The sequence below is a fragment of the Halictus rubicundus genome, chromosome 8 (genome assembly GCF_050948215.1).
Source record: "Halictus rubicundus isolate RS-2024b chromosome 8, iyHalRubi1_principal, whole genome shotgun sequence".
NCBI lineage: Eukaryota > Metazoa > Arthropoda > Insecta > Hymenoptera > Halictidae > Halictus > Halictus rubicundus.
Window position 1 is genome coordinate 17,426,521 of NC_135156.1, and position 26,600 is coordinate 17,453,120.

Here is a 26,600-nt window from a genome sequence, read left to right on the forward strand (position 1 = left end):
TACTCATCTTCATCCCTCGCCGCATAGAGGGAGAACTGATCTTACTTTATGCCAAAGTTCTACCATCTATGTTCGGTATGTGACCACAGTCTTGAGAATTATAGGATTCTTATACAGGGTGTCCTGAGAAAGAATGGAGGAAAAAGAAAGAGGTGATTCCCAAGGTGATTCTAAGCACCTTTTCCCTTTGCTAATTCGTGCCTTTGCTTTGCATTTTCGAGTTATTAATGGAAAACTCGGACCAATCCGAGTGCGGCTACGGCGGACGGATTCCGGCTCGGCCAATGGCAACGCCACGCTTGGATGTAGCCGCACTCTGAATGGTCCGTGTAAAAAAAGATATTAACGACCCATGAAAATAGAAAAAGATATTTAATGAACATATCTGAATGTATCTTGCATGTACCGTTTTCAACTGTGCATCGTCGTGAAATTTAAAATACATTAATTTCATTCACGATGTATTTATTTACATGTATATGCAACGCGACTTCATGCGCTATCGTATAGAAAAGTAAGAGTTGATTTATTTGCGAGTTTGGCACAGTTAAACGTCGAATTTTTCGAAACAAAGATTTTGTCCTTCTTCTTCGTAATCTTCCCTAGTTACTAAAAGACTTGAGAACGATGGATCTTCCGATAACGTTTTGCCACCGTACCACGCATACGTGATTGGGCTGAAACAGTGAAGAACACACGTTAACATTTTATAATGATAACAGAACAGATAACAAATATATTTACTTTTCGGGCGAATAAACGTTTATCGTATACTCCGCGGGAGCAAGGCTCCTAACTTCCGTGTAAATTCTTTCTCGGAATCCTGGGAACTTTGCATTCCCACCTGTAAGGACGATATTAGACAAGAGATGAGGCCACGTTTCCTCTTCGCACGATTTCAAGCAGTCCATAATCGCTTCCGGTATACCCATTTGTCGAATGCCAACGTCAGATGGGTAGAATAATATTTCTGGTATAGCAAATCTTTCGTTGCTCAATCGTAGAGTTTGCTGTTCATTAGGAGGTTCTGGATTCTTCAAGAAACCGCGTTTCAACGTTGTGTAATCCGGCAAAACGTAATCTTTGATTATAGGATTATTTTCCAATTTGTTTCTAGCCGTTTCCATGTCTTTGAAGAAGTCCTGCGAGACGAAACAAGAATCCTCCTTCACTTGATTTATCACAAAAGTTTCGTCCATGACATGCAGTTGACGATAAGATATGATCTCTTTTAGATGATTTGTGAGAAGCTTTCCACCCACGTCAATGCGTCTGATACCTTCTTTCACTTTGGCATCGTTTACGTATGGTACAATGTGGGTAAAACTATATCCGCTGTCAACTACTATACAGCATTTCGAGTTAGAATTTTCTGATTTATATTGGTAACAAGAGAGGGTAGTTGCGTTAATTCTCAATAAACTTTGACACTCGTACTCCTCGAAGAATATCTCGGTCATAGCTTCTTGGACGGTGGAAAAATTATATAACGGTTCGGTCACGACTACAGAGAGGTGACTTAAATTTACAGGACAACACTCTTTTGAGAAGACATAATCCCATACGGTCTTTTGAACGTCCCAATTAACAAGGTACCCTTTCTGAAAGGGTAGTATGTAGAAGAGACCGGACGCGTCTCGACATTCCTCGATCTGATTTCCGACAAATGGTCTTCGCCGTTCGCTTTTCGCTTTCATTATACAATTAGGAACTAATCTGAAAATAAAAGCATGTGATCTCTTTTCATAAAAACCGTCGTCTCTCTTCAATCTATTATAATCGAGGTATAAAGCTTACTTTGGGCTGTCAGAAGCTAACCCAACTTTTGCAGTGTTGGCACCGTTGTCAATAATGAACGCAGAACTGACCATATTTACAAGTCGATTAAATGCCAAGCAAAAACTGATCGTTTCTTCCTCCTCTTGTACGTTCGCAAACGTTAATCAATCTTTATTTTACACTTAGAACATCTACGTTCTTCTTCCGAAGGATTTAAAGCGCCCCGGTAAGGCGCCATAATAATGTTACCGACTGGTCTGTATGGTACCGTGGCTCCCTCCGTCGAATTAATTGCATCACAGACGAGATACAGGATACAAGAGTAGACCAGTCACCTTTTATTGTCTATTAACATGCTTTGTCTGTGGTTACTCGGTTGATCGACGTTATCGATTTGTTTAAATTACGCTTCAAGACATTAATTGTCTAGCTGACACAGCAAAGCGAGGCCTCGCTTGATCCAGTGACTAACAGGATATTTCGTGTCTATTAGAAGCGATAGCACGTAATTCGTCGAATGTCCGGTCGTTTTCAATATACCGAAACGGGCGGAAGTAATATAAAGAGGACACTCGTATCGTTCGCCGATATGTATGAAATCCATATGCGTTGGTTTCGTCCAAACGATCGGCATACGATCCCATAAGATTTTTGGATAACTCTCTTCGAGTAACATGGTTGTCATGTCCCATCTCGCGCCAGCCAAAAACATGCCGTAGACGTAAACGCCGTCATCCGGTGACTCGTTTAGCTCGTACGCCGGAAGTACCTATGGGGACCGTACGTTAAAACGATTTCTTCGCGAACAATTAGAGCTTTTGCTATTGTTCGCGGTTGACGGGTACTCAAATTCGAGTACTCGGATGCCCGATTAGTGAGCATTCTAATAATAATCTAGTCGAGCTTTCTAAAAGCTCTGTCACGATTGAACCTTGAAGTCGAAGTCGATCCTGTCGATCGGTATCTTGTACTTTCTCGCAAAGTTCTGCGTGGTCGCCGTGAGGAAAGCGTGTACGAACGAGAAACCCGATATCCAGAATGTCGTTGGCTTTCCGTTGACCAACCAGTTTTGGAAGAAATTCAATCGGTCGAGGAAGTCGTTGACGAAACCCGGTAATGGTTTCAGGCTTGGGTAGGCGCACACTTTCATCCACGACTGTGGTATTCTCGAGCTCATTATGTGACCAGCTAAATCCTGCACGTTGTTTTCACGTTAAAGAACTTCGTTCCAGTTTATTTAACGTAGACGGCATTGTTACCTCGAGGGCGGGAGTCATCACTACTAGCCCCTTGACTGCATTCTCAAGCATAGAGAGTGATTGCCGTACTTCGCGCAGCAAAGTGTTATACCTCTCTAATTCTTGTATCAGCACCGTGTTCATGGATTCCATGTACATCACCGGATATCGTTTCTGGGCCTCCTCGATGTCGAACAAAGTCGGCATCCTATCGTAGATATCCTTTTTCATATTGAGCAGTATCTCGTCCTGCTTAGAAGTGTCACCCGTCGTTCCTGTCCGCTGTATCAGCAACATCGACCGGAAAAAGGTATCTGCTAGCTCGAGATCTCGTGTTATCCCTGCGTTCATGTGGAGACCGAGTGCCTCGGGTGGTGGGTTCAACGGGATCCCTTCGATCAATTTGATGTAATCGTCGTACTCGTGTCTGTTCGCAACAGGGGAACGAAAAATGTTATCTTACAAGTTAAAATTCTTATTGTGCCATCGTAATTAGTTTCTAAAGAAAATTTTACGTCGAGCGCAACTGATATTGCCGCTTTTTCTTATGCGACGTTTGAACGGGGTAAATGATTCTTGCCGGAATTTTAGTGTCCCCGGTATAGTGCTGCCCACTAGTCTAATTTTTAGCCTGGACCAGAACCTGCATCATCTTACCTGCATCATTAGCAGCGGATTCCAAATAATGCCAGAGTGGATGCTACTTCTATGTTAAAAGAGGCTCTTCTATGTAGGCTCTGATCCAGCCTAAAAGAAGATGCAGGTTCTAATACAGGCTAAAAAGATGATGCAGGTTCTGTTCCAGGCTAAAAAGATGATACAGAAAAGTGGGGACACTAAAACCCCGAGCGTGAGCACTCTCATTTCCTCTCTGATATTATACTTCTATGTTTTCCCGTTGAGATTTTTCTCCGATTTGCTTTCGCCCTACAAAAGAAGCCCCGGTGCGCAGATTGTAATGATGAAAAGAAAAAGAGTTGGTACTTTTTTGGTAGAGCATATTCGGGGCCAGCCTTCGGCGAGAACGAGTAATTCGGATCGGTGATCACGTCCAAGTTGTAGAAGTCTTGTAATATTGTGTTCAAGCACCTCCGATCCCGGTCGTCCGTGACCCGGCCCCCGTAATTGCATTCTCCGGTCAGATATAGGATCGCTTTGAATGGGATCTCCGCGTAATCGTTCATGTACAATTGGAGTTGTTGGGCAGATATCTGCAGATCGGATTCATTGAAACCTGCAACGCAACCGAGCCACGTTTCAAAACTGATCTCGGATCACGAATCGACGGACTCAACGAACCGTATTTTATGTTCCAGCCCTGGGCTCCATAGTTCCGCCTCTCCTGTACCACAGCGTGGAAAAAACACAGGGCATAAAGCAGCTTAGAGTACGCTCTCTTCTTTTTCGGGACCGTGTCGAAGAATCCCGGGTCCCTGGCTGACTCGGCTTTATACGACCTACAAATTTTTGATGACTGTTGTTAACATGTTGACTGTCGCGCGAATTTTATGCGATCCGCACGAGTTTCGCTCATTTTAAACGTAGATGCGATCTACGTTATTAATAACAATTGTTAGTCACTTAATAATGAAGCTCTTAGCTTATACTACAATGTAGTTAATTTCTGCTAATTCTTTAGTGGTATCAATTTGATGATAATTCAACGTGTTAACTGGAATGCTACGGATCCGACTACAAAAATTCGCGACCCAGCTTCGGACCTCATGATGTTGTTCTGCAATCCCGTAGGCGGCTCGTTGGTCATCTTCACGCCGTTCTGTAGAATAGTAATGGGGAAGTGTTCGGACGGGTAGCTTGTCAGCCAAAGGCGAAAACTGGAATGGGTGTTCGAGGCGTCGAAGTTCTCGCAGATGCTCTCCAAGCTGGGCATCCAGGATGCGGCCAGGTGGCAATTCTGCAAGCATATCCATTCTCCTTCGGCTTGCCCGTTTTCGATCAACTTGCGAGCGATCGGTCCCTGACCCTGTCCCAGCGAGATCGAGTTGAACCTCTCGAGAAAGTTCACGTTCTCCGCGTACTTCGTCAACGCCTCCATCGGATCGGAGCCCGGGGAGAGGATGAAGATCAACGGGATCAGGAAGTTGGAATCCGCGAACGACTTGGAGATGTCGAACGGCGGGGGCACGACGAATTTCAAGCCCATTCCGTCCTGGACGAACCGTTGAATCTAAAAAAAAGAAAAAAAAACAGTAGAGACTGACAATGAGCAAGACGAATGGTAAACAGAGCAAGCCCATTATTCCGGAAGAGACCTCAGGGGTGGTTCAGCAGGGTAGCCTTTACCATAATTGTCACTTTATCGGTTCTGATCATTCTGACGACGATCAGCTTTTGGAACGGAGTCAGAGTATTCTCCCAGGGGTTCGGCATCGGCGCGTTCTCCGGATTCGTCAGGTCGTAGTATCGTTTCCATTCGTTTCTGTTATGGAGGAAGCTCGTCTGGAAATTTGCGAAGCTCGGCAACGCGTGGACGCGGCAGATCTCGGCCCAAGATTTATCCGGAAGCCAAGCGGCTTCCGGATTCTCCGACGTCGAAGCTAACGCGACGCCTCCGGTCAAGAAAAACATAAGCTCCTCTGTGGTGATCGCGTTCTCCGTTATCAAGATCGTCGTGTACAACATGAACGAGTACAAAACCTGGCGGTTCGAAGAATTGAAAATTGAAATGCCTACGTGAATTATCGTTGGAAGTTCGGCAGTTGGCACGGCCTATGATTGGTCCGAAACACGTAGGACTACCTTTCATATTTTTACACTGCCTCTGTGTCAACTTGTCGAGCTCGCAACGATACTTACCTTGTCCTTCTCGAACAAGGATCTGCAGACATTGCGATACAGATTGTAGGTGAAGGTCTCCCTGAGAAACATGAGTCGCCGCTCGAGGATCTTGCTCTTGTTCGCGGTCTCGATCGAGTTCACGTACAGATTGATGAACCAGACCAATGAGTACTGGTACATCGGATCGATGTTTGGCAGGTCGGTGATGGTGTAGTAGAGCGCGGAACTGTGTTTCGCGATCGGCTTGTAATTCTGCCGGAACTCCTCGATCTGTATCTCGGTCTTCTTCGCAATCGACTGCTTCTTCTGGATGTCGGTTGAGAGAATCTTGGACGAGTCGAGGATTTCGATCGCTTCTTCGTCCTCGAGGATACTCGCGCCTGAATCGGACAACGTTTTCAGGATGTTGTCCTCGACCTGTTTCAAAGCTTTCCGGTTCGCGGCGCTCTGCACGATCAGAAACTCCCGTTTCTCTTGCAGATCCGGCCTCTCCTTGGCCACCACGATGCCCAACAGCTGATCCTCGAGACCGGGCATCGTCAACGCGAAGTTGATCAGCGTCACCTTGTTGAATACTTCCGGCAGATAGTGCGGGTTCCGCAGTTTCGTCGTTATGTACAGCTTGAATCGTAAACTGTACTCGATCACTTTCTCGCCGAGATTGATGAACCACATGTTCCCCATTTTGTAGATTGCCTTGGTCAGTATGGGGTCAAGGGCTGGCGTCAAATCTTCCAGAACGTTCTCGATGAGCACCGGTTTGCCTGATCGCGAGACAAACTTGACAATTCAAACCAACATACATAGATATACAGGGTGGTCCAAGCAAGTTGCACAAATTGAATATTTCCGTTACTTGCAATCATATAAAAAAATGGCGTGGACCATCCTGCATAACACGCGTACCATACTCCAAAGCCCTTTCGATGATGCTCATATAGTTCACGTTGGTCAGCTTGACGATCTCCAGCTCGTTTTGCTTCTCCATATTGCGGATCCACTTGTTCGCTTGACTCTGGGGATCGACGAACAGGCTCCACCTCTTCGAGTTGTCCATGACGATGGCGTTCTCGATGGAGAACGAGTCCCGCGGCAGTCCGAATATGTTCCAAGAGTTGATCTTGATCTCGGTGCCGAGGATCTCGACGAAGTCATAGTCGTCCGTACATGGTATCTCCAAGCGTTTCACGTACGCGAACCATTTCTCCAGGCTCTCGACGCGGTAGCTGGTTGTGAACGGTCCCATGTACGCTATCATACCGCAGGAGAGCAGAATGTCGCCGGGCAGGCTGTCGTAGGCTCTTTGGAGGCTAGCCGCCGCGTCCATCCACCGGTTTTTCTCGCCGCCCAAACCGTTGATCAGCTTCTCCGCCCTGATTAGTTTGTTCCTGCAGAGGGTCACCTGCGAATCGAATCGAGCGGTTCGTTTACAAAGGGACAATCTACCACATCGAGGAAATTTAGGAGAAAATTGTGTATTGTGTATTGTGTGTACTACCAGAGAGGAAATGAGAGTGCTCACGCTCGGGGTTTTAGTGTCCCCACTTTTCCTGCATCATCTTTTTAGCCTGGAACAGAACCTGCATCATCTTTTTAGCCTGGAACAGAACCTGCATTAACTTTTTAGCCTGGACCAGAACCTGCATCATCTTTTTAGCCTGAAACAGAACCTTCATCATCTTTTTAGCCTGAAACAGAACCTTCATCATCTTTTAACATAGAAGTAGCATCCACCCTGGCATTATTTGGAATCCGCTGCTAATGATGCAGGTTCTGGCCCAGGCTAAAAATTAGACTAGGGGGCAATTAAAAAAAAAATTCCCGGGCGTGAGCACTCTCATTTCCTCTCTGGTAATACTATTCCAGATCAAGGCAATTTTTTAGTGAAAGTTTTATCGCGAGCAACAGTTGCACCTCGTTTTGGAGCTCTATCTTCTTCGCTACGGCTACTCGCAGCTGCTCGGTGAGCACGGCCAGTCTTTCGGTGAGCTCGGCGAGCATAGCGCGTCTTTCGTTCAGGAACGCGATCGTGTCCTCGTATTCCCGCTCCGCGACCTCCAGTTTGGCCTTCTTCGGCGCGACTACCTTGGCTACCTCGTCGTACAGGACCATCGCTCTGACCCATTTGCAGAGACCCTCGGCAGCCGACGAAGCCCTCGCCACCACCTTCGGCTCGAAATTCTTGTCCGTCAAGTATTTCGTTTTGATCTCCTGAGGTTTCGACAATAGAATGAAACGTAGTAGTAAGTTACCGCACGAATAGATCGTAAGTGATTCAATACCTGCATTATACGGGGTGGAATGTTATCCTTGTCGTACTGGCGCAACGTCTCCAAGAACCGAAAGTCGCCGAGCAAACGTTTGCTAGGTCCCCAATAGTCGACCACCTTTTTACCGGTGGCCGGGTCCTCGATCCTGGCTGGCGGTATGTCCAACATCACGCAGACTGCAGCCATTACGAGCCTCACGCCAGCTGGAGGACTTCTCATAGTTCTTACGACCGTTATGTCGGCCGGCTTCAGGGTATTTAGAGCCGCTAGACGAAACAAACGAAGAAACAGAATGTAATAAATAAACGCTTTCAACGAGGATCGATGCACACGCACCGATAGCTTCCTCCAAGGCAGGCATCGCTTCCGCCAAGTCCGCTTCGCATTCCGTCTTCAGGTTCATCGAGATCTCTGCCTGTTGGTGCGCCATGTTTTCGTCCCTCTTGACCAGCATCCGGGCCTTCTCGACGCTCACGTTCTCGGTCTCGATCTTCTTCATGGTCGCGACCGTTTCCCTCGCGGACGCTTCCAATTGCGGCTGCAGTCCCGACAGCGTCACCCTCATCTTGTCGATTTGTTCCGCGGCGAATTGCAGTTTGTCCAGCCCGTTCAGGTATCGATCTCTGGAAAACGAAGGGAACGCTAACAGTATAAGCTCTTACTGCACAAGCATCGTTGGTGCAGCGCGATGGTAGTAACGGAAGAGATCGAGTCAAATTAATTGAGACTGCTAATTGCAAAACGATGTGAACCCTGCGTTCTACCAAGCCATCGTTGAAATCGAAGTCGAACATTTCGGGTCCTTCCCGTGTAAGTACCTGCCGAGCGTGAGTTCCAGCTGTTTCTCCTGCATCAGTTCTGCATAAGTACGAATGAGATCGAGGAAGCTGGCGGTGGTGATGTAGGTGTGTCTGCCGGTAGCATCGTAGAACCGGACACTGATATCCTTGGCGCAGACGTGGAAGAACTTGCAGGCGACCACGGCGTTTACCTTGACCTGTTCGTCGATGTTGATGTCGGTGGTGCTGCGAAGAGCGACCTGCTCCAGGGCATCCTCCGGCCATACGTCGAACCAATCGATCGTGCAACAGTTGACCAGGCTCGGGTACAGACGCAATCTGATTCGGAACGTGTCCCCGACAGGGCTGAAGCACAACATCAGGTGCAGCTTCTCCTTGCAGCGGTTCACGAAGAACGAGAGGACAGCCAGAACCGACACGTCCAGGTTCCGATTGCCACCTTGCGCCGCCAGTCGGGTCGCCTCGATGATCTCCTGTCTCTCTTCGATGGTGAACAGATTCGGCACCTCGCCGGAATTCAACAGACTGTCGATGTCGTTCAGGAACATCTCCTCCTTGATCTGTCCCTCGGTCAACAAGAACACGTGGTCCCTACCCACGCCGCCAGAATTCATGAGCACCTGGAAAACGATTATTCCGTTTTGATTAATTCGCATAGTATTGTTGACGAATACAGGGTGGGGCAACCTAACTTGATCGTGTCGAATAATTTCTAAATGTAGAAATAATTGTTTGTACCAGAGAGGAAGTGAGAGTGCTCACGCTCGGGGTTTTAGTGTCCCCACTTTTCCTGCATCAACTTTGTAGCCTGGAACAGAACCTGCATCACCTTTTTAGCCTGGACCAGAACCTACATCATCTTTTTAGCCTTTAGGTTCTGGTCCAGGCTAAAAAGATGATGCAGGTTCTGGTCCAGGCTAAAAATTAGACTAGTGAGCACTCTCATTTCGTCTCTGTTTGTACAACGAATAATAATTTAGAAGTTATTCGAAGCTAATCAAGTTATGTGCCCCACCCTGTACATACGACCATTCTGGTAGACGCGAACCTTCTTAATGTCGTCCCTCCATTCTTGCAGGCCGTAAGCGCTACCCATCTCTGGCTGAAAGAGACCATGGCCAACCATGCTGGCGGCGAGTTTGGTCAGAGATTGCCTGCCGGATCCACCGACGCCGACCATCAGCAGACTACCGCACGGGATCACCAGAATCCGGCAGATCCTGGCGAGATGCTCGAGCGCATACCGGAAGAGAACGATGTCCATCTTGTGTCTGTGCGTGAGATTGTAGTCCTCGAGACAAGACGTGGCTACCTCGAGGTATTCCTCCATCGACTCAACTTCCTCATAGCGACGATCGGTCGGGATCGTGTCGATGTCCATGAAGTTGCCGAATATCAGACTCTGCAGGCTCTTCTCGTTGAGTTGGTCGTCGAATTTCGGCAGATAACCGAACAGCGCGTCGAACTGCTCCCTCAGGTAACCACCGACCGTCTCTTTGATCCTGAGAAAGAGCCAGTGACGGTCGGAGTCGTCGACCAGACGGTCGCCGAACACTCGCAGGATCTCATGGACCCAGAGCTTCGCGAACATGGACTTGGAGTCCACCGACTCCTCCTTGATCATCGTGCAGCCGATGATTACGCGCGAGAAGTCGCGCAAATTGAACAGATAATGGGACTTGGCGGGTGTGGGTCTGAGCTCGTTCCGGGCGTTCTGGAATATGTTCATGGTCGCGTTCACGACCTCCATGATCCAGGGCATGGCGGCGGTGGTGAAGCCGTTCCGTTGCAGCCCGATGAACGCGATGCTGGTGAAGATACGCGTCACCGTGTCCTCGGTGAAGGTGCTGATGCTGAACAGGTTGAAGTGTCTGAGAAACCTCTGGTAGATCTCCTGACGGCTGCCACCCGGCGGTGCCATCGCACAGACGTACATCGTGTCGTAAATGTGAATTATTTCTGGCTGTTTCAGATCGAACCAGATCTCGTGATCGAAGAACTGCCGGAGCAACTCGATGGGCGGCTGCGCCCCGTAGATCTCCTTCGCGGGCATGTTCACGTCGTCGACGAAGACTACGCATCGGGTACCGGGCAACGGGCCGAACTGGTTCCTCCGTCTCTTGTACAGCTTGGACACGATTAGCTCTTGAGTCTGCGCAGCCGTGATGTACGGTGTGAACGTAATGAAGTTCGGCAGGTACTCCGCTTCGCTGAGCTTGTTCATCAGTAGGTCCTTGATGTAGACGCTTTTCCCTGTGCCGGTCTCGCCGTACAAGAGGAACCGTTTCCGGCGGCGTACATGTTTCTCGAACATGGCCTGATACTTGACGGTGTCGATCGTGGGGATCGTCAGCTGGACGATGCTCCCGGTGTCGAGGAACTCCTCTTGTCTAGCGACGTCCACGTACCGCCTCCAAGCGCCCCTGCCGCGGTACGTGTAAAAGCAGTCGTGGATCGTGTCGTCGACGGGGAACGAGATTATGCTCTCGGCTAGGAACTCGGGTATTGGGTGCTCCGGCAGCTCGTTCTTCCACATGGACAGGTAGTACTCGTTGAACCTGGTCCGGGAATCGTAATCAAGCGTACCGGCGGCGCCCCAAACCACCGATGACACCATCGTCGCCTGCAGCCAGGGCAACGTGAACTGGTCGAACGTCTTCGGGTTCTGCTCGACCGCGTCCTCCATCAGCATCTCGAACAGGCCCATCGTGCTGACCACCCGGTGAATCTGGCCGGCGGTAATCGTTGCGCGACATCTCTTTCTGAGAAACTCTAAACAGGGATCCATCTGCCATTCGAACAGTTCGTTGATGTTGTCCAGGTAGCCCTCGGACCACTCCGGGTTCAGTGTGTTCAACCAGGAGCGGACGAACGGTCGCCAGCCGAGGACTCGAGACTCGATGTAGATCATCCCGCAGCGGGATACCGTAGCCGGCGAGGCGTGAAACAGGTCCATCGCTTCGAAGATCATCGACATCGTACCGGACATCTGCATGATCTCGCCGGACGTTAGACAGAGCTTCTTGTTGTCGTCCAACACGGTGTTCAGGTTCTCGATCCACACCGCGTCCACCGGTCCGTCGAAGATGATCCACTTCCGATCGGGCGTTTCCTCGGTACAGTAATTGCGAAATGCTACGGCGCAAATGCCGTCCGTCCACTCTGACGAGACCGGGTCAAAGAACCCGTACAGCTGGCCCAGGGTCACCGATTTCGGGTTAATCGTGTAATATTTGGTCACCGCCCCGTTCTCATCGCCCTGATGGTACATCATCGTCAGAGCGTCCGCCAGGGTGTACAGCACCGACGTTTTACCGCCGAACGGCTCCCCGACCAACATGAACCTGTTAGAAATTTCGGAAATCTAACAATAACAGAATAGGCTCCCTGATTTAACACTAGGTTTACAGAACGCTACAAGTGACTATTTTACATTACTTTACGAATTTCCTCTATACAAATTTTTACCCATCTTTTAATAATATATACCCAAAGAAATAAATTGGTTGAATAACTCCTCATGGATGGATCTTTACAATTTCAATAATCGTAAATTAAAAACATTAGAACGTGTCCCCTGAACCTAGCGTTAAGTAGGTTGACGCTAACGAACCCGTGGCGGACGATCATCATCTCAAAGGTTTGTATAATCTTCAGCAGAAAACCGTCGACCGCTTGCAGATTTCGAGTCTTGGCGATCTGGCGGACAGCCTTGAGAAGCGTGTCGTAACTCGGCGCGGGAAGTTCAAGCCCGGGGAACAGGTCCGAGACGATGCCTTGGAACAGGGGAACATCGTGGGCCAGGAACTTGGGCAAATTGACGTCGATCACCGATCTGAGCAGAAGCACCGACTCGTCTTCATCCGGGAATTGCAGCTTGATGTTCTGAGCGGCTGTCAGCACCGTCTTCACCGCTCGCATCCCGTAATCGTAGTGGGACTGACTCGACAATTGCTCGGAGCACAGTTTGTACGTGGTCACGATCTTCGTGGAGAGTTCCCGGGCGGTGCTGAACCCGGACGAGTACAGGAATATCTCGGCGATCATCGCGTAGTCGGGTACCATCATCGCTACCGTTCTGAACAGCACCTGGCAAAAGCGACAGCAAGTGAAATGTCTCGATGGTTTCTAAATCTGGGTTTACATTGATCCGGTAGCATTTCAGACCAGTAATCCAAATCAGAGAGGAAATGAGAGTGCTCACGCTCGGGGTTCTAGTGTCCCCACTTTTCTGCATCATCTTTTTAGCCTGGAACAGAACCTGCATCATCTTTTTAGCCTGGACTAGAACCTGCATCAACTTTTTAGCCTGGACCAGAACCTGCATTAACTTTATAGCCTGTATTAGAACCTGCATCATCTTTTGGCTGGATCAGAGCCTACATAGAAGAGCCTCTTTTAAGATAGAAGTAGCATCCACTTTGGAATTATTTGGAATCCGCTGCTAAAGATGCACGTAAGATGATGCAGGTTCTGGTCCAGGCTAAAAAGATGATGCAGGTTCTGGTCCAGGCTAAAAATTAGACTAGGAGGCAGCACTATATCGGGGACACTAAAATCCCGGACGTATTTTATTTCAGCTAATCGTTCGATGCACACCTTTAGATTGTCGGGTAGCTCCGAGCGACCCGCGTAACCGGGGTTCATCGTGATGCAGACGTAAACGGCCGGGTTCAAGTTCAGCTCGGTCCCCTCGAACATGAACGTCTGCATCTTGCCCCTAACCGCTTGCACGATGCAGAGTATCTGCTGCGCCACTACGGACAACACCTCCAGGTCGATCCGGTTGAACTCGTCGAAGCAGGACCACGCGCCACACGATGCGAGGCCCTTGAAGAACTTGCCCATGTTCTTGTAGTCGAGACCCTCGGAACAGTTGAAGACCACGCACTGCACCGCCAACGCTCTGCTCAGGTCTTTGGTTGTCTCCGTTTTCCCAGTACCGGCCGGACCTTCCGGTGCCCCGTTCAGGTGCAGCGAGTACGCGCCGATCAACGTCCGGTAACACCTGCGGGTAATTTTTGTTCGATCAAAGCTCCTCGAAGCTCGTTGTTCGATATAACTTTTGCCCAACTGTTTAACTGGGTAATCCGTGCGTCGAGCGAACGCATACCTGTCCGTTAAAGGTGTGATAACGAGGCGGGATGTGTTCCCGATGTACTCGTACGCGTAGGACACCGTCGTGTATATGATCCTGACGAACACGTCGTCCTCCCAGTAGTAGCGCAGCTGCGACAGCCAATCGAAGTCCGTCTCGTTCGTGATCCCCTTGTCGATCAACGACCTGACAACGTCCATCGCGTGCACATCGATCGTGATCAGAGCGTTCAAGGCGGTCCGATTCTGTTTGGACAGGTGTCCTGAGAAGTAACAACCCGTTTAGCAACGATTTGTCACGCGCGAAAATGCTTCGCTAGCTACCTCTGACTAAATTGACCATCTCCAAAATCTGCTTCATCAGTTTCCCGTAAAGCGTTTCCATCGCCGAGCGCATATGTGTCATCAGAGTGTTCTGGACCTCTATGCTCCAGTAGATCTGAGAGACGCAAAGGACAACCATACCCGGCCAGATGCGGACCCATATTGGCCGCGGGTTCACCTCGTAGTCCCGATAGCTCATCAGGATCTCGTGTCTCACGGACTTCACCATTTGCTCCTCCACCTATAACCATTATGATGACATTCCACGTATTCAAGGAATATATTATATCGTGAGATTAGCAACTTTTATTTGGAGGTGGTTCAACGGTCCTGTTATAAGTTTGTTCGGATAAATTCACTAAAAATCGATTGTGTACAATATACCTGAACGAGCCATCGTTCCACACAACCTCTCGCCGCCGCCGTTGAGATTCTCTCCTGCATCGTCACTTCTTCGATATCCTCGCTAATCATCGAATATATTTCCAAGTCTTTGTCGAATCTGTGAACAGAGGCGAATTATACTCAGATTAGAAGAAAATTGTCGTTTTCTTCTTCTCTAATGATTCTCACCCCAGCTTGTTAATTCCCTCGAAACACTTTCGGAGATGCGGCTGGACACGCAGAGGCTCCTTCGTTTCGGACAGTATCTCGAGCATGTCGTCGTTGCTCAGGAAGAAGAATCGCGGAAAGTAGAGTCTCTTTTTCTCCAAGTAATTCAATACACCGTCGTTCACTTTCTCCATCAAGGTGTTCGCTTCCCGCATGATTTCTAAAAGACCTACCTAAGATAGGCGATCACATTGCTTCTCGATAAAATGATTTTTTTTTCGGCTTACGGAGCCTGCGGTCTCCCGAACATGGGGCTCCTTCGCGACACCGTTCATCGCGCTACGGAATATTCGGTCGACCTGGATGAATAGCATTTCCTCCTCGGGTAGCTGCGCCACGATATCCTTGCTCGAGAAGATTGGCAACAGGTACATCCACTGTACTTGCACCTGAAACGAAAAATTTGTAGATTTCTATGCTACTGTTGGCAAACTGCTCGCGTTTGTAAGTAGACTGCGGATTTTCTGCATCTATCAGAAGAATTGATAGGTGCAGCTTAAACAAGTAGGAAGGAAACTATAATATTAAAGCAAAAATGAAATTTCCACACGGTTCCTGTTTCTCAGAATTGATGTGGAAAATGTTCATTTTACATAAAGATCAACAGTCTATTTATTGTTCGAAGACCATCAAACCAGAAAGTACCTTGGTCCACTCATCGATGGTCGACTGTATGCGAAGCAGCAAGAGGTAAAAGTCTTTGACTTGTTCCTCGATTTGCTTGACGAATGCGGATCCTCGCATAGCTTGCACCTTCACGATCTGCTCCTCTAGAACCGCTTGGATGTCGTCCAGTTGCGCCAGGATGTTCACGCCTGTGTCCTTGTACGGCACGGTGGTAAATATTATATCGTCCCACTCGCTGATCATCTTCGCCAGCGACTCTTCGAGCATGAGTTCCTTGCTCGCGCTCGTGCTTATCATCTCGTATCTACGATAAAGGAGAAACGTCCCTCTAACAATTGTTCTGTCCCGGATACTACAGCGATATCTCGCTTGGTTACTATTACTTTTCCAAGTCTGCCATCAAATCCATGTTTATGATCTTTCGGAAGGTTGTTCCTGCGTTAGGAGTAAGATCGAACCCGGCCACCGCAGACATGTCGTTCCAGTGGATCTGCTTCAACGCGGGATTACGGAACACCACCAACAGAGGCACGTATTGCTGGTCGATAATTATACATTGAAAACGACCGAGAAACCATATCATTTCTCGAGTAAAATCTTCGACGGATAGAGAATCACCTTGAACCACTTGATGTCCTCGATCAGCTGATGGCAAAGTGTTAGGGGCGCTGGTTGCTGGTAGGGGTCCGGATCGTCCGGTGAACCTGAGAAACTGATCTATGCAATTTTATTATGTACTAGAATACGGTGGGTATATAAATCGGGAACATAGGCCAAAAACAAATCTTTTCCATTTTACTCCGTAAACACCCTCCCGATCGAGGTATAGGATTAAAATTTTACACAACGTGGTTTTGGTCCATTAGCCTTTTCATTTGGTCTATTCCCTTTACGAGATATATTTTTAGTAACTCCGTTCTTACCCGTGCGCATAATTGGTCGCGAGCTCCATTTTGATTCGCGTTTTGTATTGTTTGCTGATCTTGTTGAAGTCGCTGAAGTACTCGTTGGTCGTGTTTTCGATCACGGACGAGTCCAAGTACTCGAACGGGCCGTTCAACCAAACGCCGCTATGCCTCTGCCAGCAATAGCCGCGATAAATTAGATCGTAATACGGCATTATGTTCTCTTTGAGCTCGTTGATCCGCGGATACTGGGAGTTCGGGTATTTGAACAGCTTCTCCTCGTCGTTGATCCATTTGACCCTCTCGTCCATGCGGTCTAGGTCGCGTGCGAACTTCCGCATGTACTCTATATACTCGGAAATGCGAGTCGCGTCGTCCATGTCGTTCATTATTTCCAACCTGGGATCGACAACAAATCGATAACGCAATAGATAGTAATATAAAAATCGATGCAGGGCCTAGCGAACCTAGGGAAAGTGTCTTCGACCTCCTTGTTCAGGAGCTCCACCTTGTTTTGAAGTTTCTCTTCCAATTCGAATTTGATTTGTTCGTATACAGCGCTGTTTTGTTCGAATACAGGCCGGATACGCTTCAACCAGTGTATAGTGGTGTTGTTCAATTCGATGTGGTCCTTGGACAAAGTGGTCATTTCGATTAGAGCTGCCATCATGCGCAGCGACTGGGTGATCTTTTCTTCCAGTGACCTCATCGTCGTCGACGCAGCCGTTAGCATATACTCGCCTAAAATTTTACCGTTGAGATTTCGCGTTCTTTTTGGATTTCTCGTTTCCCAATGTAAAATAGTTACCCAGTTCGAGCAGTTCCTTGGTTGTGTTCGGTACGTTCAAAGCACGCTCTCGTATGGTCTCGAAAGCGTTGCAGATTTCAAGGTTGAAGTACCGGTGACTCTTCACCAGTTCCCCGATGATCAACTGACGCACGGCTTCTGTGGCTTCGAGGAGACCCGCCTTTGCGGCAATCTGATCGATGATTGCTATCGGAAAGTACTCGTGATTCGGCTGAAACGATTATTTCAAACTTTTCAATTGAATTTCGGAAATTTAAGTTTTCCCGCGACGGATCAAGATGGCGCGCGAGTAGGCTCGATCGAGAATCGTTCTACCGTTTCGAATATGCCCGGAAAAAAGAACGATCGACGATCGACGCGTGCAATCTTCGATAGAAACTTTTACCCACCATGCCATGAATCGATCGAATGAATTGATTGAAATCTTCCACCTTGCTCACGCATTCTTTAAAATGGTACCCCGAACGAACGAACGCTACGACTTCGTCCCGCGTTTCCGGATCGAAAACTAATCGAAACTTTTCCCGTAGGTCTTCGACGTAATCAATCAACGGCCGATATGTCTCGTCCAGAACAAGGGCAAGACGTTCGTAAGTTTCTTCCAAGTACCATTCGGGTAATACAACTTTAATATGATCGACATTGGTTTTCACGTTGACCCAAGACGCCAGTGGCGGTAGTTGTTGACCGACCGTGCGGATTTGTTCAATTACGTCGTGTAAAGAAAAACAAATTTCCTGTATCGTCGGACTGAGAAACAGCTCGTTGTTTTCGCACTTGAGTTGCAGCTGCGAAACACACAAATGTATCGTTTATCGTTCAATAGTACGATCTCTGTGTACGATAAATTTGCTCGATCGGTAATGTAGATTTTTCGGACAGCTAGCGTAAGAAATGAAAGGCGTACTTTGAACAGTGGCACGGTGCTCCAGTTACTCAACACATACAGCAGACGTTCGATGGTGTTTATCATGCATGTGACTACTTGTAGACCGAGCAAATTGTCCGCGCAATTGATGAAGTCGTGTAGAGCGGGTGGGGGTACGTCGTAAAGGTAACGCGGTTGAGAGATCAGTCGTACGATGTCACCGTAGTAGGTGCCAGTGACGTCGAGCGCGCCTTTTTTCGTATCCGTTTCCACCAAGTCCAGAAACCTTAAAGTTTAAAAAATTTTCAAGTCAAAAACCTTTAGTCTCGTGTTGTTTTGATCGAACGCAGATTTACACTTGCGGAAAGTAGGGAAGAACATGATTGCGCGAATAACGAAAACGAGAAAGTTCCGTTCGCGCGCGCATGCATCAAGTGCCACGAAGTATACGATGAGGACATATCGTCTTGAATCGAAGGTTCTCAATCTTTCTCGTGCCATAAATTCTTTTTGTGGAAACGCGTGTGATCGCGACGTTGGCGTTTAATATAGAAAAGTAGGCAACCTGTTAAAATCGAGATACTCCAGTTCCCGGTAACGGTTAAGGTCGCATATCCACTTCGGCATCAACAAGTGCGCCCTAGCAAGTATGTTTCTCATCAACTTGTGAGGTAAGTAAAATTTCTTCATTATCGCGCAACGGTTTCTCAAGTATTTCGGATAGAGGTCGGTTCGTCCTGCTAATTTGTATGGCGGTATCGACACCAGATCTTTGTTGCACGTTTCCTGGCACTCTATCGCAATTACGCGTCTCACCGCTTGCTCGTGCATTACTCGCTCGTAACGCATTTTCGTCTCGTCCATCTGCTCCTCGAATGTATCCACGTATTTCAAGCGCAACTGATCCGCTACCAATTTTCGCATGTTCTCCTCCCATCCCTATAACATTCGAATAGAAATGAGAGGTAGCGAAACGCGCGCAACAATTTCGACGCGCATTGAGCCGCGCGCAATTTGAAATCACATACAGGGACCAGGCTGTACAAGGGCAATCTCTTCGCGAACTCCGTCATTTTTGCGAAATAGAAACTTTGTGGTTGCTTCACTTTACATTCGTGGTCGGTCTGACAAGCGTGCGTGTGTCTCTCGTGGTCGATCTTTGATCTTCCCGTCTTGAATTCCATCACTTCGTGCACTTGCTTCGCGTCGAACTTAAAAACCAAAACCAATGAACCGAAGACATTGACAGGATAGCGAATGAATACCTTTTCCAACATGAATGTGTTTTGGGGAAATTTTTTGCTCGTGATCGTATCCACGAGGGTATCTGGAACTTCTTTAGCATCCTCCATTCTTATTTGAACTCTTCTGAATGAATTTCTTTCCGTTCAAGCTTCTCGGCCAGCTTTTCCGTCGGATGTGCAATCTGAAAGATTGAACTGAATATGGCTGTTGGAGCAACAGCGACTTTCGATAGACCAATAGAAAATTCGCCCCTCTTGAATTATGTGTTTTCTTTTTATTCTTATTGTATTATTCTCCAGGATCTTTTCCGGTTAAAAATCAGTTCGTTTTAACATTTATCAATATGATTTCTCTACATACAGGGACGATCAGGATGATAACAGCAGGGAGGAAATGAGAGTGCTCACGCCCGGGATTTTAGTGTTCCCGGTATAGTGCTGCCCCCTAGTCTAATTTTTAGCCTGGACCAGAACCTGCACCATTAGCAGCGGATTCGAAATAATGCCAGAGTGGATGCTACTTCTATGTTAAAAGAGGCTCTTCTATATAGGCTCTGATTCAGCCTAAAAGATGATGCAGGTTCTAATACAGGCTAAACAGTTGATGCAGGTTCTGATCCAGGCTAAAAAGTTGATGTTGGTTCTGTTCCAGGCTAAAAAGATGATGCAGTTTCTGTTCCGGGCTAAAAAGATGATTCAGGAAATGTGAGGACACTAAAACCCCGGGCGTGAGCACTCTCATTTCCTCTCTGGTAACAGGATTTGAATAAATGCATTCGATCGACGTTAACGAAACGATTATATTTGAACATAAAAATTGATGGTTACGTCTAAATGTTACAACGGTATAAAGTTTGCCAGTAAATAAAGAGAAAATGGTTGCCTGAAGTACGGCCGTGCTGCTCACGGAGAAGACCTTCCGCACGTTTCACAAGATTTCCACCTGTCATTAATAACAATATTCTCACGTCTAACGTAGATGGTAGGTATCGGAGTCAGTATTTCGGTTCGCTCGAACAGCACGGCCCAGGATGATGGGCAGACTGCGAATTTTATGTGTTCGTAGCAAGAACGCGATTGTATAAAATTCAGTAAATACGTAGTAAAAGTCTAAATATGGTTTTAACAAAATTATTTTCTACGGAGTCTGATAGAACCGTTCTATAATATATACCATTCTCTGTAAACTGGCCCGTGAACACCTATGCCTGCATAAACATCCGCAGTCCGATTTTGCGAAGTAATCAAGGAGAAGAAAAGTAATTCAGTAAAAGCGAATGGATCGTAGAAATACAATGGAAGTATAAAGCGCGCAGCGACTGTGTATGACAAGAATAATTTGAAATCGTTAGAAATCGTACGCTCGCCGTGTTCAGTCCAATCAGTTCTCGACGATGATGCCTCCCTTAATCGCGCATTAGTTGACTAGAACTTCGAATATCACGTCTTTACAGCTCCTATCCAACGTTCTCGTCGATTTTGATGATCTAGCGATGAGATAAAATCCTGAGACAATTCTGATATCTGGTATCTCGATATAACGTGTAATGTATGCGCGCCTGTGTGTGTGTGTGTGTGTGTGTGTCTGCCTGTTTTGTGTTGTGTGTGCATATAACACGGTGGAAGTATGTATCGTTTGTAGTCGGCTATACAACGTACGCGTCCCTAACATACCAGTGGACTACGGACGTTATGCGTTCACGCTTATGTTACGAACGTACCAGCATAAACATCCGCAATCTACTTATCAGCGTTCGAACGGGACCGATAAACATCGAAGACGCTTGTCCAGTACACCACTATGGCGAGCAACAACTATAACAGCCTTTTTCCTTTCGGACAAGGATCACGACGGATGATCTTTTCCGGCAAGATCCATTTACGAAACTCTCGCTACTCGACTTATTCTTTTATTCTAATGTATTTTGCCTCGAGTTCTCATCGCCTTTTTTTACAAAGTTTCACGCTACCCTAACCTATAACCGAATTGTACAATCGCTTCGTCCGCCGACGCGTAGATAGTTCTATATACAAAGATGCTATTTGAATTTCGCGCACTTTTCCACATACTCTCTTTCTCTTACTCTCACACAAACACACACACTTTCTCTCTCTCTCTCTCTCCCCTCCCCCACTCTCTTACTGACATTGTTGTCGTGCGTCCACAACGAAACTAGAAATACGTTTACAACAGATATATCGGCAAAGCGATGCTATGTACAAGATGTTTGATGCACAATAACGCGCGTGTCATCGAGTAACGCTTACAGTACAAACAATCGTTAACAATAATGAAGGCTTTAGTTAAACGCTTATTATAGTAGAACACATAGGTACGTACCTATATAACATTATGTATTCTACTAGAATAAGTTCTATTGTATATATATTTATATATTTATATATGTATATCGTATAGGTGATAAAAAGAAAAATCACGCAACGAGTCGATCATTGTACAAATTTCTATCGAACCAGCAACGGAATATTTATATTTCATGTTTGTCCATAGCAACGGATGTTAAACCGCCGATGCATTGTAGTCGAAAAAAAAAAAATAGTACATCATCTAAAAGTAGCGAGCTAGGACGAGGAAGAAGACAGATAACTCGCGTTACTGGGTTTTATCTCGAGTTGATCACGTTCTTTCTCATGAGGTATTTCCTCGATACTAAATAGCACGAAACGCGATTATGAAACGTGTAAAATATTTGAAACAGCTGAAAGAACGAAGCCAGCGAAATAGAAGAATATATACGCTTTCTAACGTGTCGTCTAATAGAACGAGTTTTCGTTTCATGAAAGTCTGTGCCAGCTTTCTTCTCGCACACTCAGCGAACACCATACTTATTTTTGTGAAATTTGTTTGTCCGGTGAAATGAAATATCATTTTGTAGAAAGTTATAAATGCACCACGACACGGTAACTAGAACTGTGTGGCATAGAAAAGAAACTAATTTCAAAGATGCTACAGCACTCTATACAGAGAAACATAATACTCGTTGATCACGTTCGATGAAATAATAATTACAGATTAAATGAAACAAAATCTATGGACACGATAACAGTTCAATACAAACGAAAACTCCATACAAAAGACATAAAATATATATAATATACAGATTTAGCCTACTAGACGAGTCTTTACTTAAAAGTATCACAATGAAGTATATATTAGCATAATTCTCTAATATTTATATGATAGCTCGTACGTGTATAGTATATGTTGTGTAAATCCTTTCTCCTTTTAAAACGATACAAAGAATTACACTATATAAAAATAACGTTTCCCTTCCTTCTTTTTCATCATTTTTGTTTAAAGATAAAATCACATTTCACTGTCATGTGGTAAACACCATCGCAAGAAAACAAACGGAATCTCTTTGCTCTTCTATGTCTCACTCTCTCTTTCTCTCTTTCTGTGTGTATGTGTGTATGCGTGTGTGTGTATGTATGTTCAGAGGCGTTGTTCGACGGATTATTATCGGTCAGTGCCGGTTCATAATGGTAAAAGATCGATCAGGTTTGCGCGCGGTTGTGTCAACGACTCCGGAAAGAATTCGGTCAGTTTATCGTACAACTCGGTTCTCAATACGTGAACATCCCGATTGTTTTGAGCGTACACACACTCGCCCAGGTGACAGAAATTTGCTAACACGCTTTCCGAACTGTTCAAGTTCATGGCCTCTCCTACTAACGAGTTTTGTTCTCTGAATAGAATAGACGTTAATAATTGAAACTGTAACGAAGAAATGAGTACAGAGTTCAGTATTGCGGAATCATCGAGGATAAAACGGTGGTGTTTCACCCGTTACTGAGAAATAATATAGTCAATAATACCTCTTTCGTCTGTTCCATGTCGTTGTGATCGATGATCTCGGACACTTGGGTCTGCAGGTACTCGAGCGCCTCGACGCTGTTGCCCAAGGCCAGCTCTTTGAACTTATGCTTCCTGATCAGCAGCTTGCACCTCTTCAGGATCTCCTCCTGAGAAGGTCTGCACAACTTCAGCTGCCAAAAGTCGTCAAGCCGCAGATTTCGCAGACAAGATCTTCCCGGGTTACCTCCGAACAAGAAATGCACCTAGAAAATGATACCGACGAGGACAAGTCAGATTTTCAACTTTGAACAAGTTCTTGCTTTGATCACGATAAAAAGAAATCTTTTCTTTTTAATTTTTCGAAAAATTTCATTGAACGTGATCTGATTTCTGCTACTTCTGAATTTCTTGTAACGCTCCTCCTCTGAAGACGATGTCTACCTTTTTCACATGATCGTAGACCAACTGGTGCGCGAATCGCGGGCACGGGACGAAGTCTTGCATTTTGTTCCAGTACTTCTCACCGGCGTTCTCGTGTCGATAGATACAGGACCATTTGTTGTTCTCGATGTTGTACACCCAGAACGAATTCTGCACGTTGTCGTCCCTCTTGTCTTTGTCTTTGCTCAAACCCTGTTTGCGAAAATACAGAGAAGAAGATTTGAAAACCGGCGCGTACAGTACATTTGTATAGATGTACACGTTCGACACGAACCGACAGAACATAAATTTCCCCCAATTCAGGATCGATCGTCGCCCTCTGCGTGAAACCAGCTGCTGGCACGTGGTTCGAATCTCTTGAACTAGAATCATTGAAGTTTATATGCTCTATGTGATTTGTGTCGATCTCATAGGTGACAAAGTCGCTAAGGTACTCTTTGCCCCTTTGACCCGCAAATATGTACAGTTTCCTTGAGCCCTGCGACAGACCATGAAAATTCAATTTTTATAGCTCTTAAGCGACACGAACGTTGTTCGAGAAACATTTTCATAGCGCGTACCGGATGAAAGAGCATAGAATGGCCGGCTCTGGATCGGATAGTTGGTACATTCGGAGGGCACGGTCTCGCAATGTCGCAAGCTAATTTCGTCCACGTACCGGTGGGCACGTGGTAAGAGTACAGCCCAGAGAAAATTGGCTCGGTCGAATTTGGTATCATACGATATTCGTACTCCTCGGAACTGTTGATGAAACGAAACGTTTTAAAACGGTAATTGGCCTACGGGTGAATTACCTACGAGCTAACAGAGCTTACATATTAGGAGAAACAACGACACGGCCACCGAAAATATAAATCGTTCGCTTTTCAACGTCCATGGACATCTGATGATCGAAAATTAGCTCCGGTCCACCCACAGCCTCCGTGTCCTCCGATATCTGGGTCCATTTGTTCGATTCGATGTCGTAAACGAAAAAATCGCTTTTCAAGTTCTCCATTTTTCTATACTGGGTGTCCAGATATCTTCCGAGGATGAAAAGCTGTCGACGCTCGGGGTCCAGGCACATTTTGTGGCAGGATCTCGCGCTCGGTCCACCCTGATATCGATAATAGGCGAGATATTTGATAGATTTCAGTTGGTTGAGACGACCTGTATCGTATCTCTATCGAACAATTAGTCTCCCCTTGCTTACCACAGCTTCTGCATCTTTACAGATGATGGTCCACTTGTTGGTGGTTATGTTGTACGCCCACAAATCTGAAAGATCTTTATTTCCATCCCACCCCCCGAAAAGGTACACGAGCTCCGCGCTCGGGTCAAGAACCATTTGATGACCGCCTCTCATCCCAGGCTTCGGATCATCCGTTGACAATTTCGTCCAGACTGCTCTGTAGGTTTGAGCATGGATGTAATCGTTCAAAAGGCCCACTGTAATGTAGATCGTACTACTTTCTACGGTTGCAGAAAATTATTTCGTTGCTTTGAGGCAATACAATGGATGAAAACTCACTCGTTACTATGTTACTGATAAAATGTTCCGCTTGCAGATAATCCCCCTTCGTCACCAACAAATCGTGCAACACGGTCAATCTAGGATCCTCCAATGAAACCCCGGTAACCTTATGCAATGTTTCCATGATCTCCGGTTGCTCCAGTCTTCTAAAGTGTTTCATGCAGAGTCTCACTACTTCTTTCTGACGATACTGAAACGAACGATCGTCAGTTTCATTGTACAAAGAAGCGACAGCATCTCGGGAGTAATATATCGCTGTACTCACCACGTTGAACCATTCGATGTTAGGTCTGACTATCTTAGGATCGTCAATTCCGGTTAATCGTACGTACCAGATAGAGAAATTAAAACTGGGACCCCACGATTGCAACGGCAGAATTTTCACGTATCGAACTGGAAAGTAATTGTCTTTGTTTCCTACGATATGCTTCAAATCGAACGTTTCTGGCATAGAGTCGTTTTTCAAGCCACTGGAACAGAACAGACAACGTTATATTGCCTTCATACCCCTAAGTCGCAACTTTCCGACTCACCTCTCTAACAATTCCATCATGTTTTCTGATTCCAAGCCGCCGTATACCTTGAACTTTTTTATGTTGCACACGTGTGTTTTCTCGTATTTTCCGAAAGTAATTGTCTTCACTATCGACGGGCATTGCAACTTCAGTACAAGAAACTAAACAACGAATACGGTCTTACAATTATTTAACAAGCAATAAATGTTAAGGAGAATCGGCGCTTGGAGCAATCCGAATGGTTTCTAATAATTGATGTGTATTACGTTAAAGTTTGAAACGATGTTTACCTGTGGATGATTGTCAATATCTGACGACCAGCGCGATGACTGATCCGACGGTTTGTCTACGAGGATATTTCTACGAGGAGAACGAAGAACGTTAATCGAAAATATAGCGAGAAATCCGGTGCGATCAGGCTGTTCATTTATTGAATAATCTCAGTTGTAGAACGTGCTCGCGTTCTACATCGTAACGGTTACTTTAGGTTAGTCAGATTCGATTACAATGAACAACCAATTCGTCTAGCCTACAAATTGCGTTGTTGTACTTGCCAGCGAACCGTTCGACCATCGAGAAATACTTACTCCGGCACGTAGGACGACGAGAAGCTGGAGTATTTGTAGATTTTAAACTCCAAAACTTTCTGGGAATCGCTATTTTCGTTGGACGCCATGTTACACAAATGACATAAGCTCTCTCTAACCGCTCCGAACGTGTGTGTGCGATTCTTCATAGACACAATATCGGCGAACGAGCGCCATGAGAAGAAAACATGACCCGGTGAGAACGGTGTCGGTTTCGACCGTAATGTCCGCGACATATACGACGATAGACCTCTGAAGTTCAACCGTCTTAACCGAGCAACATTATTCAGTTTTCCAACTCGGCATTATATATTATTCTTGCTCGTTTTTTCCACGATCGCTACCTTTTGAAT

General features: G+C 46.3%; 3 protein-coding genes across 3 annotated transcripts; all 3 read right to left on the minus strand.

Moving 5' to 3' along the window:
* Nucleotides 1-364: 364 nt before the first annotated feature.
* Arp6 (Actin-related protein 6) lies at nt 365-1,941 on the minus strand. The gene is made up of 3 exons (XM_076792717.1): nt 1,798-1,941; nt 745-1,716; nt 365-677 (listed from the first exon to the last, which is right to left on the minus strand). Exons 1-3 carry the CDS (start codon nt 1,869-1,871, stop codon nt 548-550), a joined length of 1,176 nt encoding a protein of 391 aa, XP_076648832.1. The 5' UTR covers nt 1,872-1,941; the 3' UTR covers nt 365-547.
* A 256-nt stretch (nt 1,942-2,197) lies between these two features.
* On the minus strand, nt 2,198-19,479 carry Dhc62b (Dynein heavy chain at 62B). The gene is made up of 32 exons (XM_076792634.1): nt 19,393-19,479; nt 19,156-19,338; nt 18,693-19,066; nt 18,167-18,413; nt 17,649-18,047; nt 17,260-17,470; nt 16,919-17,192; nt 16,470-16,850; nt 16,165-16,258; nt 15,930-16,084; nt 15,565-15,850; nt 15,147-15,308; nt 14,881-15,092; nt 14,692-14,809; nt 14,308-14,548; nt 14,000-14,246; nt 13,486-13,894; nt 12,500-12,975; nt 9,935-12,230; nt 8,905-9,506; nt 8,423-8,709; nt 8,099-8,352; nt 7,731-8,027; nt 6,723-7,218; nt 5,835-6,580; nt 5,322-5,675; nt 4,739-5,205; nt 4,317-4,474; nt 4,002-4,251; nt 3,039-3,444; nt 2,711-2,974; nt 2,198-2,548 (listed from the first exon to the last, which is right to left on the minus strand). The coding sequence occupies exons 1-32, from the start codon at nt 19,477-19,479 to the stop codon at nt 2,198-2,200; spliced, it is 11,784 nt and encodes a 3,927-aa protein (XP_076648749.1).
* A 672-nt stretch (nt 19,480-20,151) lies between these two features.
* Nucleotides 20,152-26,516, minus strand: Muskelin (muskelin 1). The gene is made up of 12 exons (XM_076792375.1): nt 26,248-26,516; nt 25,951-26,020; nt 25,679-25,821; nt 25,411-25,615; nt 25,143-25,335; nt 24,825-25,060; nt 24,448-24,728; nt 24,193-24,373; nt 23,907-24,110; nt 23,633-23,824; nt 23,212-23,454; nt 20,152-23,110 (listed from the first exon to the last, which is right to left on the minus strand). Exons 1-12 carry the CDS (start codon nt 26,481-26,483, stop codon nt 22,871-22,873), a joined length of 2,424 nt encoding a protein of 807 aa, XP_076648490.1. The 5' UTR covers nt 26,484-26,516; the 3' UTR covers nt 20,152-22,870.
* Between the last annotated feature and the right edge of the window lie 84 nt (nt 26,517-26,600).

What these genes read in the sequence shown, in the direction of transcription:
- Arp6 (XM_076792717.1), bottom strand. Translation starts at nt 1,871, where the DNA reads ATGGTCAGTTCTGCGTTCATTATTGACAACGGTGCCAACACTGCAAAA. An exon ending in TTAGCTTCTGACAGCCCAAA is followed by an intron (nt 1,717 to 1,797) that starts GTAAGCTTTATA and finishes TTTTATTTTCAG; the next exon opens with ATTAGTTCCTAATTGTATAA. An exon ending in AACGTTTATTCGCCCGAAAA is followed by an intron (nt 678 to 744) that starts GTAAATATATTT and finishes TCACTGTTTCAG; the next exon opens with CCCAATCACGTATGCGTGGT.
- Dhc62b (XM_076792634.1), bottom strand. Translation starts at nt 19,479, where the DNA reads ATGGAGGATGCTAAAGAAGTTCCAGATACCCTCGTGGATACGATCACG. An exon ending in GCGACCAATTATGCGCACGG is followed by an intron (nt 16,259 to 16,469) that starts GTAAGAACGGAG and finishes TGCATAGATCAG; the next exon opens with TTTCTCAGGTTCACCGGACG. An exon ending in GGGCTGGAACATAAAATACG is followed by an intron (nt 4,252 to 4,316) that starts GTTCGTTGAGTC and finishes GTTGCGTTGCAG; the next exon opens with GTTTCAATGAATCCGATCTG.
- Muskelin (XM_076792375.1), bottom strand. Translation starts at nt 26,483, where the DNA reads ATGTCGCGGACATTACGGTCGAAACCGACACCGTTCTCACCGGGTCAT. An exon ending in TCGTCGTCCTACGTGCCGGA is followed by an intron (nt 26,021 to 26,247) that starts GTAAGTATTTCT and finishes TTCTCCTCGTAG; the next exon opens with AAATATCCTCGTAGACAAAC. An exon ending in GGGAAATTTATGTTCTGTCG is followed by an intron (nt 23,825 to 23,906) that starts GTTCGTGTCGAA and finishes TTTCGCAAACAG; the next exon opens with GGTTTGAGCAAAGACAAAGA.